Consider the following 12,714-nt stretch of genomic DNA (forward strand, 5'->3'; position numbering starts at 1 on the left):
AGCCCCTTACCTCTAGGCTGAGTTCACACAGGGTGGATTTGTTCTAGTTTTGCTGCGTTTTTTCCGTTGCTGTTCCGCCACAGAAGAACTGCTTTTGCAGCAAAACCGCTTCCAAGGTTATCTTTGTCTTGTGTATTTTCTTGGGTATTTTCCGCACGAAACATCCGCAAGGGTTTTTTTCCGCAGCCCTTTTTTACTTTTGCAGCATATTTTGGTGCGGATTTTGCTGCGTCCATAGAAGTCTATGGACAAAAAAGCACCGCGGAAAAGTCAAAAGAATTGACATGCTGCATCTTGAGAAACAACACTGCAGCTGCATTTCCGCACTGTGGAAGTGCGGAAAAAATCCGTCCTATGAGAACAGCTATTTGCCCAAACACATTTGTACTGCATTGCACTGCAAACACAGTGGTTTTGCCGCAGTGCGGATATGCAGCGACAGAACCCAGGCCTACTGTTTCCATCAATATATATATATATATATATATATATATATATATATATATATATATATATATATATATATATATATATATATACGAAAGCCCTCACTCACTCACTCACTGATTGACTCACTAATTCTCCAACTTCCCGATGTTGTAGAAACATAAAATTTGGCACGAGCATAGACTATGTCCAAAGTAGGAAAAGTTAATGGGTCCCAACTTGATTATTCAATTGTAAGTGCAAAAGAACTAGCGTCCAAATTTTACGTACGGAAACTAATTCACTTACCGATATCATAGAAATTTGAATTTTGGCACGAGCATTGATTGTCATAAATAGGAAAAGTCCCAAATTGATTATTTAATTCTAAGTGCAAAAGAATTAGCGTTCAAGTTTTATGTACAGAATCTAATTCTCTCACTTCCTGATGTCATTTTATATAAAGGAAACTTCGCTTGGTTACCTCCAGATGGTGTTTCCCGGATAACGCAAAGAACCATGCAAAATGGTGAACATATTTTTTCTCGGTATCTCTAAACTAACCACGACTTCATAAGATTTTCTGTGTGAACACCAGATAAACACCAGTACCAAATTAACTCAGGCGAAGCCGGGTATATCAGCTAATCTTTATATATAAAGACGAAAGCCCTTACTGACTCACTCACTGACTCACTCACTGACTGATTCACTGACTGATTCACTGACTGACTGACTGACTCGCCACTAATTCTCCAACTTCCTGATGTCGTAGAAACATGAAACTTGGCACGAGCATATATTATGTCCAAAATATAAAAAGTAAAGGAGTCCCAACTATTATTTAATTCTAGTGCAAAAGAAGTAGTGTCCAAATTTTACGTATGGAATCTAATTCTCTCACTTCCCGATATCGTAGAAGCATGAAATTTGGCACGAGCATTGATTATGTCATAAATAGGAAAACCTAATGGGTCCCAACTCGATTATACAATCCTAAGTGCAAAAGAATAAGGATCCAAATTTTACATACAGAATCTAAGTCTCTCAATTCCCGGTGTCATAGAAAGTTGAAATTTGGCAAGGGCATTGATTGTGTCATAAATAGGAAAAGCTAATGGGTCCCAACTAGAGATGAGCAAACGTACTCGGCCACGCCCCTTTTTCACTCGAGCACCGCTATGTTCAAGTACTTCACTACTCGGGTGAAAAGATTCAGGGGGCGCCGTGGGTGAGCGGGGGGTTGCAGAGGGGTGTGGGGGGAGAGTTAGAGAGCTCCCCCTGTTCCTCACTGCTAACCCCCGCTCCACAATGCCATCCCCCGCCCCCCCTCCCCCCCAAATCTTTGCACCCGAGTAGCCAGGTACTCGAAAATAGCGATGCTCAATCGAGTAATTACTCGAAACAAGTACGTTCGGTCATCTCTAGTTCCAACCCGATTATTTAATTCTAAGTGCAAAAGAATTAGCATCCAAATTTTACATACGGAATCTAATTCTCTCACTTTACGGTGTCATAGAAACTTAAAAAATTTGCACGGACATTGATTATGTCATAAATATGAAAAGTTAATGGGTCGGAACTCGATTATTCCGTTCTAATTTACGTACAGAATATAATTCTCTCACTTCCCGATGTCACAGAAACTTGAAATTTGGCATGGGCATTGATTGTGTTATAAATTGGAAAAGCTAATGGGGCCCAACTTGATTATTTAATTTTAGCACAAAAGAATTAGCGTTGAAATTTTACGTACGTAATCTAATTCTCTCCCTTCCCGATGTCATAGAAACTTGAAATTTGGCACGAGTATTGATTATGTCATGAATAGGAAAAGGTAATGGGTCCCAACACGATTATTCAATTCTAGCGCAAAAGAATTAGCGTCCAAATTTTATATACGGAATCTAATTCTCTCACTTCCTGGTGTCATAGAAACTTGAAATTTGGCACGGGCATTGATTGTGTCATAAATAGGATAAGCTGGGGGCGGAGCTAAGCCTGCAGTGAGAGAAGACGCTCTGATCCAGGGCTCCCAAGCCACAGAAAGTATTAGGCTTTTTTGGACAGCTTACAGCTACCAGAAAGCCCGGACACTACCAGCATCAGCGTCCTGACACTGCAAGGAGCAGTCCGAGGGTACTCCCGGCAGGATTGGTGAGGTCCGAGATTCAGGGCCTAACAGCCAGCACAAAGCCGCAGCCTAAATTTCCGGGCAGGAAGGAAAAGCAGAGCCCGGGGGATCTCTGGCTGCTGCAGAAATAACAAGTAAGCCGGCGGACCTTCCCCAAAGCACACCGGAGTGTCAGCGGCGGCGGAAGCAGGAGCTGGAGAGCCCCCGCGGGTGCTCAGCGGCAGACCTCAGACCCGATCCGGACGGAGATCACGAAAGCGAGCGGCGGCGCTTAACTCAGAGGAGGGCTGAGGCGGAGGAGCCGGCAGTGAGTACGGAAGACCTGCTTAAACCCGCTTCCACGGCATAACCTATTAAGCCGATCCCCTAAAGCCTCTTAACGCCCCCCCCCCCGCCCCCCTGCCGCGGGCCCTGCTCCCTCACTGGACTGATTTCTTTTTCCCGCGCAAACCCGCCGCCATCTTCTCCCCCCCCCCCACCCCAAGCTTCTCAGTAAGATACAGGGAGGAAAAGAGAAGAGAGCAGAATAAGGAGCCTTGCACACTAGGCCCCCAGATCCGGCTTGCATTACTGAGAGGCTGAAAGTAGAAGAAGAGCCCTGCTCTAATTTTTTCTGAGCTGGTAAATCCTGCTCTAATCTACAACAATTTTTTTTCAAGAAACGGGGAGTACTACTTAACACCCGAATATATACAATACAATTTTTCAACTCTCTTAAAGGAGTAAGTAAGCTCACTGCCTCAATTTTTTTCAGTTTTTATGGAATTTACAGAAATAAGTTTCGAACCTAAACATCTTTGTATAATATAAAGACTCTTATTTAGAAAGTCAATCCCCAGGGGGGAGGGGGGGGGGTGCCTGACCGCGAAGAGTAATGGCTCTTTAAATCCAGAGCTTCGTTACAACGTCACAATCCGGGGCCCATATCAGCAGCGATCCTGAACAAAATATGGTCAAGACAAGCAAAGAAAAAGGGGGAGACCACCAAGGAACCCCTCGCCCAGTCAGAGGGCAATTGGACCTACAAAGGTTCTTGAAAGACAGGACCACCCGCTCTCCTCATGCAATAAACAAGACAGCACCGTCTCAGCAGACTGCAGTAGCAATGGCAGTAGATAGAGAAACTGAAGACTCCTCAGAAGGAGAGGATGGAGAGAGAGTCTCAAGGGGCTTTATGAAAGAACTATTGTTATCAGCTCTTTGCCCGGTAATGGCGGATCTTAATGAAATTAAGGAGGAAGTTAAAAGTATGGGGAGGAGAATAGATGATCTTGAATCCTCCACATTGTCCATCACAGCTCACTCATTGGAACTGTCTCAAGTAATAAAAGACCAACACAACCACCTGAATAAAGTTCTGATTTTACAAGAGGACTAGATCGTAATAGACGCAATAATGTACGCATAAAAGGTCTACCAGAGTCCTGGGCTGCAGAAGCTCTGGACAAAGTCGCATTAGAAATCTTCTCCTCTCTTCTGGGCCCCAAAAGAGTGACTACCATCATTGTGGAACGTATCCATAGAGTGCTAAGACTGACCCCAACAAATACAGAACCTCCCAGGGACATAATTTGCAAACTGTTGTCCTTTCCAGACGCTCTGGCAGTCCTGAGAGCAGCAAGAAACAACCAGGACCTACAATACGGAGGAGTTCCCATTCAAATATAGCAAGACCTGGCACCATCTACACTGATAAAAAGACGGGCACTACGCCCCTTGCTAGATGCCCTGAGACTGAAAAACATAAAATATGCGTGGCTATTTCCCTTTGGCCTAGGCTTCAGCTACAAAGGCAGACGTTTCAACATCCGTTCGCCAGATGAGCTGCAGAACTGCTGGCAACACTTAGGAATCGAACCAATAGATTTACCGGGTTGGTTGCCTTTGCCGGACTTACCAACCTTCACACACCTCTCCACACAGGAGACTTGGCAACTGGTCAGAAACCAAAAATCTCCCAGAAGCAAAAAGAAGAAGAGCAGAGAGGTAGTAGCGATGAGTGACACTTGAAATCCAACCATCACTTGTCCTATTGAACCAAGCTTGACCATCTGAACTAAACTGTATAATATAACCAGCTACACTCCAAAGTGGAAACTAACCCCTTAAGGTTTTATAGACGGTCATGTTAGTTAACACGTTTCCCATGTTAGAAATTTACTATGACCACACATGTACCATGTTAGTTATCCACACGATCATAGTTAACTTACTCTCTAACGGAATAAGTACAGTTAAATTGGGCCCCCACAGTGCCTGTACCGATCAGGCTAAGCTCCCTAAGAGCATACACACAGTTTGGAGTACTTTACTCCTCTTACCCCCCCCCTCCCACCCATCGACGTATGGTTATGCACCCCCACGAGCCTCTAGAGGAGTCCGAGGAAATTTTCCCCCACACCTCAAGTACATCTCAAATAGGAACTAAAGAGGGTGCTGTAGTTTTCTGTATTGATTGATTGACTGTTATATTTTTTCCTTTTCCGTTTCCTCCCCTCACACCACTCTCCTATTTGTGTCTCCCTGATCCCCCCCTGCCCTCCTACCCCTGCTCACTATACCAGAAGGATTCCCTTGGGTAAACCGAAGGTGAATTCTGAATATAGCAAATTCTCATTTTAAACTCTGTTTTCAGTGCTCCGAGAGAAGGTCGGAGACCCTGTCTACAGTTGTCCCTCGGGACCCAAAATGGAAGCCACCCGTATCACCACGTTCAATGCCCGGGGTCTGAACTCGCCTCTCAAGAGACACAATCTTTCACACCTGCTAAAGAGGTATGGCACTAAGATACTTTTCCTCCAGGAGACTCATTTTAAGGGCAACAAACATGTGACACTCCCTGGGAAGTTTTTCTCACAGGAGTTCCACAATACACACCCTACATCAGCTTCAAAGGGGGTCTCCATTCTCATCCACAGGTCCATCCCTTTCAAATATGAAGCCCAATACGCAGATGGAGAAGGAAGAGTTCTCTTTATAAAAGGCACAATTAGTAACGTGAAGTTAACCTTCGCAAATCTATACGCCCCTAATTCTGACCAGGTCCCATGGTTAATAAAACAATTAGAAATTCTTAAGCAATTTGCTGTGGGCCAGGTCTTTGTGGGAGAGGACTGGAATTTAACCTTGAATCCAGCGCTGGACGCGTCGAAAGGTCGCTCTCAGGTCTCAAAGAGGAAACTTGGAGCATTGCTCCGAGCCCTCCAGAATCTAGAGGTCACAGATGTGTGGAGATGCCTACATCCGTCTACAAAGGACTACACGTACTTTTCATCTGTACACTCCTCCTTCCAGAGGCTTGATTATCTACTTGTATCTTATTCCCTACTTCAGCAAGTAGGAAAAGCCCAGATAGACGTTATGACCATCTCGGACCATGCCCCGCTACACATTGACATTAGACCTCACAAAATAGAACCAAGAGAATGGAGGTGGCGACTCAATGAGTCTCTATTAGATTCAATCGAAGAAAAGACACGACTATCCGAATTGATACAGGAATTTTTCAAACTAAACACTGTAGACAAAACAGAAATGCCAATAATCTGGGAAGCTCACAAGGCCTATACAAGAGGCCTCCTAATAGCGCTAGGGACAAAAGTGAAAAAAACAACAACAAAGGGATATCGATAACAAACTTAACCAAATCGCAAAACTGGAACAGAAAGCAAAAACTTCCCAGTCCAAAAAAGAACTAGAGGAACTAATTGTCCTGAGATGGGAGTTAAAAAATTGCCTAGAGGCTAGGTTTAACAAACGACGCTTATATTTCAAACACACAGTATACAGTATGCCCACGGCAATAAAGGTAGCAGGTTCATGACAGCTCTAATTAAGAAAGCTCGTGCCAGAAACCATTTAACAGCGATACAAACAGAAAAGGGTAGGGTAGTCTCCACCACCAATGATATAGCTAACGAATTTCAGAAATATTATTCTGAATTATACGACTTGCATGGTCGGGGGGAAAACCCTACTCCACAAAAAACAAAAGCCGAAATAGACAACTTCCTGAATACCCTTAATCTTCCCAAACTTGACGACACAGAAGCTAGAACTTTAACAACTTTAGTCACCAGTGCAGAAATAGAATCCGTTCTAAAATCTTGTCCAGCTGGGAAGAGTCCTGGCCCAGATGGCCTATCCTTGGCCTATTATAATTCCTTTAAGGAAATACTTATTCCTCGACTTAGAGACCTATGTAATCCGCTTTTTCAGGGGAAACCATTACCTAAACAATCCCTAGAAGCGCATATTACGCTGTTACATAAAGAGGGGAAAACCCTGAACTATGCGGCAGCTATAGACCTATCTCGCTCATTAATGTAAACGTGAAGATATGGGCTAAGGTGCTGGCCAAGTGACTAGAAGACTTTATCCCCGAACTGGTTAACAAGGAACAAGCAGGATTCGTCAAGGGAAGAGAGGGAAAGGACAATTGCCTCCGACTACTTCATGTGGCAAGGTATGCCCAATCCCGTAATATCCCTATGGCTTTCTTGGGGACCGACGCTGAAAAAGCGTTTGCTAGGGTGAGCTGGACTTATTTAGAAACAACCCTCAGACATTTCAACTTACCACCCCCCTTCATCACTTCAATCTTCTCTCTTTATTCCAGACCGTACGCAAGACTAAAAATAAATGAAACCTTATCCCCCCCCCCTATTTGACATACGTAACGGAACCCGTCAGGGATGCCCGCTCTCCCCCTCTCTCTTTATCCTCGCATTGGAGCCTCTGCTCCAGAGGGTGAGACAGGACCAGATCATTAGAGGCCTGGAGATAGGCTCTAATTCTATATCCACCGCTGCGTTCGCTGACGATGTTATGTTTGTAGTCACAGAACCAGCAAAAGGGATCCCTAGGCTTGTCTCACTCCTGGAGGAGTTTGGGACGCTATCAAACTTTAAGGTGAATTTCTCAAAATCAACAATATTAAACATTTCTATTCCTAAGCATCAATATAGCCTCCTACAGACCAGCTCGCCCTTCAAGTGCTCCAATTCCTACATTGAATACCTGGGTATTAAATTCACCAAGAAAGCCGAAGACCTATACACCTACAACTTCCTCCCCCTAATAACTAAAATTAGCGACATGGTCCACTCATATGACTTGCCCCCCATCTCTTGGTTCGGCAGGAAAAATATCCTCAAGTCCTACGTACTCCCAACAATTCTTTACAAAGTACGTATGCTCCCAATTTTCCTCCCAAAATCCTTCTTTAAAGCCATCAAAAAAGCCTTTTCGGACTATGTCTGGAGGCATAAGAGACCACGCCTGGCCCACAGTTTAATGAAAAAAAAGGGATACGAGGGCGGAATGGACCTACCCTGTGTTAAAGACTTTTACAAGGCAGCACAACTAAGTTATTGAATGGAACTCAGTCAACCCATAAAGGACCCAATTTTATTTTTACTAGCTGAAGGAGTATACGGGGACTCTTTAATGGATGACCTTTGGCTTCCTCCAGGATTCAGATCCAGGAGGCGTAACCTTGAGCCTCTCCTACGAGGCCCTAGCAAGACCTGGGAGGGACTTTGGAACTCATTGGCTCCAGCCATCTCCGCTGTAATGCCCCTACGCATGATACGCAAGTTACTAGACATACCCTCAGACTCAACGACAACTAATATTTGGAAGAAATTCCAGGGAGTCACGGTAAGAGATCTGCAAACCCAAGCCCACAAAAAACCAGCGGAAATATTACAGAACCTCCTCCCTCAAAACTCCCTCTCAGTTTTGCAAAAAACCCACGTAATAAAAACCATAGAGAAATTCCTGAAAACATACAAATCTACTAGACCTAAGACTGCTTTCGAGGGGGTCTTGGAGGAGATAATACCAGAAAAGAGGAAGCTAGCTAAGATAAAGAAGCGCTTTATCGCCCCGGCCACTCCCACAAAGACTGCCTTTCTTTTATTATGGGAAAAAGAATTGAATATTACTCTCGCCTCTGATGAGGTTAGAGTGAAAATGAAAATGGCCTTTGGACTCTCCCCCTGCGTGTTAATACAGGAAAACCATTATAAGCTATTAGTTAGATGGTACAGAACTCCACAGTGGCTGCACGCATACAAGCTAGCACCCCACAATAAATGTTGGAGATGCAAGGCCACCGTGGGCTCCTTCCTACACATTTGGTGGGAATGCCCGATTATAGTGCCCTACTGGAAAGAAGTAGAGAAAATCCTGCAAAGCATCTCACCAAACTTAACACTGACAGCCAACATCATCTTCCTCTGGAGACCATCCAGTAGCTTTCACCCGTTAAAAAACAAATTGATAGCAATATTGATAGACGCTGCAAAAGCTCTGATCCCCTTATTGTGGCTCCAGAAAACTCCCCCCACATTGAATCAGTGGAAACAAAAAGTAGATTCAATTTGTAACTTAGAGGAACTGGTGAGCTGGGCCAAAAATGATCGGGATGGCTTTGTGGAGATGTGGAGCCCCTGGAAAGCTTTGATCTGAGTCGTTTGAGGAGGGAAGGGTCTGGTGTCGGCATTTTCCTCTGACGAATGGCGGTGTGATGGGACCCCGGTCAGTGAAAGAGTGAGGGGGACAGGAAATAGAGAGCGATAAAATATGGTGCTTGTCCCATATACCTCCCTCCCCCTATACCCCCCCCCCTTGACCCTTACTCTTCACCCCCCTTCTGTACGTCCACCCCTACACTTACCTCCCCCCCCCCCCCGACTATTAAGATGTTCTTTACATTTTTGTAAGCCTCTGCACTCTCTCAGACTCTAAACATATGAAGACACATGTTTGTATCTTTGTGCAGAGACCGTAGTTTAAAGTTAGACAGTTAAATGTATGGCTATTTTTAAGGATGGATTGGCAGCATAAACCATCGGTTATTATGCATTTATCAAGATCTATTTTTACATGACATGATATGTAATGTAAAGCCTTAAAAAAAATCTAATAAAAATTCAGATTTAAAAAAAAAAAAAATAGGATAAGCTAATGGGTCCCAACTCGATTATTCAAGTCTAAGCGCAAAAGAATTAGCGTCCAAATTTTACGTACGTAATGTAATTTTCTCACTTCCTGATGTCATTTTATATAAAGGAATTGTCGCATGGTTACCTCCTCGTGGTGTTTCCTGGGTAACGCAAAGAACCATGCAAAACGGTGAATATATTTTTTTCCTCGGTATCTCTAAAGTAACCACGACTTCATAAGATTTTCCGTGTGAACACCAGACAAACACCAGTACCAAATTAACTCGGGCGAAGCCGGGTATATCAGCTAGTTACTACATGTAACCATGGGTTTTGTATCTTTGTTTCTTGTTTCTGTTCCCCCTGTTCTGTAAATGCTGCAGAATATGTTGGCGCTATATAAATAAAGATTATTATTAATATCTTGTGTGAAACTCTCTAATGGGCTGTGTATCTAATCCTTTCTTGTGTGATACGATCTGCTGAGCTGCTAAATCTAATTCTGTCCTGTGTAATACAGTCGTGTATCTAATTCTATCCTGTGATAATGTCCTTTAAGCTGTGTATCAAATCCTATGCTAAGCAATACTGTCTGCTGAGCCCCCAGATCTAATCCTATCCGCATGATTCGGTACTCCGAGCAGTGTATCTAATCCTATCCTGCATGATTCAGTAATCTGAGCAGTGTATTTAATCCTATCCTGCATGATTCAGTAATCTGAGCAGTGTATCTAATCCTATCCTGTTTGATACTGTTTGCTGAGCCGCAGTGGGACTAGAGTCCCACCACCAGTATTCCTTGGCAAATAAAGGTTTTGTGTCGCTTCAATAAATTATATTTTTCATCATAGCGGCTCAGCACAGACATTTATGTTCTACTCATCATTTATAGAAGTACTGGTATCTGTACCTGAGGGAGACTAATACAGTCCACTGCCCACTATCATAGTGCCAACAGCCTGTGCCACTTTTGGGGGCCAAAAGTTAGACAAGTGGATCAGAGGATGCACCCAACTCTGCTTAACTGCTCACTATCCATGTCAGGTCCACAGCAGCACAGGGTATTTAGCATCTCCTGACCATGTGAGCAGCTGTTCAATGTTGTCCTGTCAGGGCAGAGCCATGTGTGACATGTAATAATGAGAAGACCGAAGGTGAATGGAGGACACAGGAGCCTCAGACTGAGGGCTTCAATACATAGTGGAGAAAGTAGAGTTCCACTGATGACCGCTGACATAAGGTCCTCCATCCTACTTTATAACTATTGTACATCCATGTGCTGCAATAATCACTGATTTATGACATGCCATAAAGTGAGGACATTACTCAGGGACTCTGTATTTCTAGACCACGGATTAGGTGTCAGTGGACGTATCATATAGCTGCCGCCATTCCTGACATCCACTGCACACAAGAGGCGGCTTCTAGTGAAGACACTTATGGATGTTACTAACAGCCGGGGACATTCTCTCTCCACATTCCCCATGTACAGATGTTATACTAATGCTCTGTGGACGCTTTACCCTCATCTCATCTTCTTACTCTTACAGTTTGAGTCATAATGATCTATCAGACACGTCCTGCACCCACTTGGCATCTGGAATAAGGAATAACCCATCCCTGAAGATACTTGACCTGTCTTTTAACCGTCTGTCTGGTCCTCACATCAGTGACTTGATGGATGCTCTGTCCAGTCCAGCCTGCAGGATAGAGGATTTATGGTGAGTCTTGGAGACATGTACAGGATGAGACATGTTTGGGCACGAGTTATACATGCACAGGATGAAATGTGGGGGGCACAAGTTATACATGTACAGGATGAGACATGTGGGGGCACAAGTTATACATGTACAGGATGAGACATGTGGGGGCACAAGCTATACGTGTACCGGATGAGACATGTGGGGGCACAAGTTATACATGTACCAGATGAGACATGTGGGGGCACAAGTTATACATGTACAGGATGAGACATGTGGGGGCACAAGCTATACATGTATAGGATGAGACATGTGGGGGCACAAGTTATACATGTACAGGATGAGACATGTGGGGCACAAGTTATACATGTACAGGATGAGACATGTGGGGGCACAAGCTATACATGTACAGGATGAGACATGTGGGGGCACAAGTTATACATGTACAGGATGAGACATGTGGGGGCACAAGTTATACATGTACAGGATGAGACATGTGGGGTACAAGTTATACATGTACAGGATGAGACATGTGGGGGCACAAGTTATACATGTACCGGATGAGACATGTGGAGGCACAAGTTATACATGTACAGGATGAAATGTGGGGGGCACAAGTTACACATGTACAGGATGAGACACGTGGGTTACAAGTTATACATGTACAGGATGAGACATGTGGGGGCACAAGTTATACATGTACAGGATGAGACATGTAGGGGCACACGTTATACATGTACAGGATGAGACATGTGGGGCCACGTTATACGTGTACAGGATGAAATGTGGGGGGCACAAGTTACACATGTACAGGATGAGACACGTGGGTTACAAGTTATACATGTACAAGATGAGACATGTGGGGTACAAGTTATACATGTTCAGGATGAGACATGTGCGGGCGCAAGTTATACATGTACAGGATGAAATGTGGGGGGCACAAGTTATACATGTACAGGATGACAGGATAAGACATGGGGGGAAGCTTTACATGTACAGGATGGGTCATAAGTGGGTACAAGTTATACATGTACAGGGTGAGTAATATGGGGGTGCAAAAGTTATACATGTACAGGATAAGACATGTAGAGGGCACAAGTTATACATGTACAGGATGTGTGGGGGCAGAAGTTATACATGTACAGGATGAGAAGTACAGAGCAGCTTTCCTTTTACCTCAGCAGTATAACAAATGAAAGCTGAGCTGTGATTGGTTGCTATAGGAAACAAAAATTACAGGGGAATTCAGTGAGCTTTTGATTTTTAATTATGCCACTATTGCACAGACCTCCTGCTCCTCAGATAATAATATCTTACACAAACCACTTCCTCCTCCTCAAATACTAATATTACACAGACGACCTCCTCCTCATATACCAATATATTACACAGACAACCTTCTCCTTATCATACACTAATATATGACGCAGATGACTTTTTCCTCCTCATATACTAATATATTAAATCAGTACAAACATATATACACACACCTATTAAAATAATT

General features: G+C 43.8%; 2 protein-coding genes across 2 annotated transcripts in view; both read left to right on the forward strand.

Moving 5' to 3' along the window:
• LOC136632018 (NACHT, LRR and PYD domains-containing protein 3-like) overlaps nucleotides 1-12,714 on the forward strand; it is a 1,080,175-nt gene that overhangs the window by 256,969 nt on the left and 810,492 nt on the right. The window lies entirely within an intron of this gene.
• The window catches only part of LOC136632017 (NACHT, LRR and PYD domains-containing protein 12-like), a 242,528-nt gene that overhangs the window by 201,064 nt on the left and 28,750 nt on the right, over nucleotides 1-12,714 (forward strand). Inside the window, exon 12 of the mRNA XM_066606553.1 lies at nucleotides 11,061-11,231. Within this exon, the coding sequence (XP_066462650.1) occupies nucleotides 11,061-11,231 (171 nt within the window). The remainder of the gene's footprint in view (nucleotides 1-11,060; nucleotides 11,232-12,714) is intronic.

Source organism: Eleutherodactylus coqui, chromosome 6, assembly GCF_035609145.1.
Source record: "Eleutherodactylus coqui strain aEleCoq1 chromosome 6, aEleCoq1.hap1, whole genome shotgun sequence".
Taxonomy (NCBI): domain Eukaryota; kingdom Metazoa; phylum Chordata; class Amphibia; order Anura; family Eleutherodactylidae; genus Eleutherodactylus; species Eleutherodactylus coqui.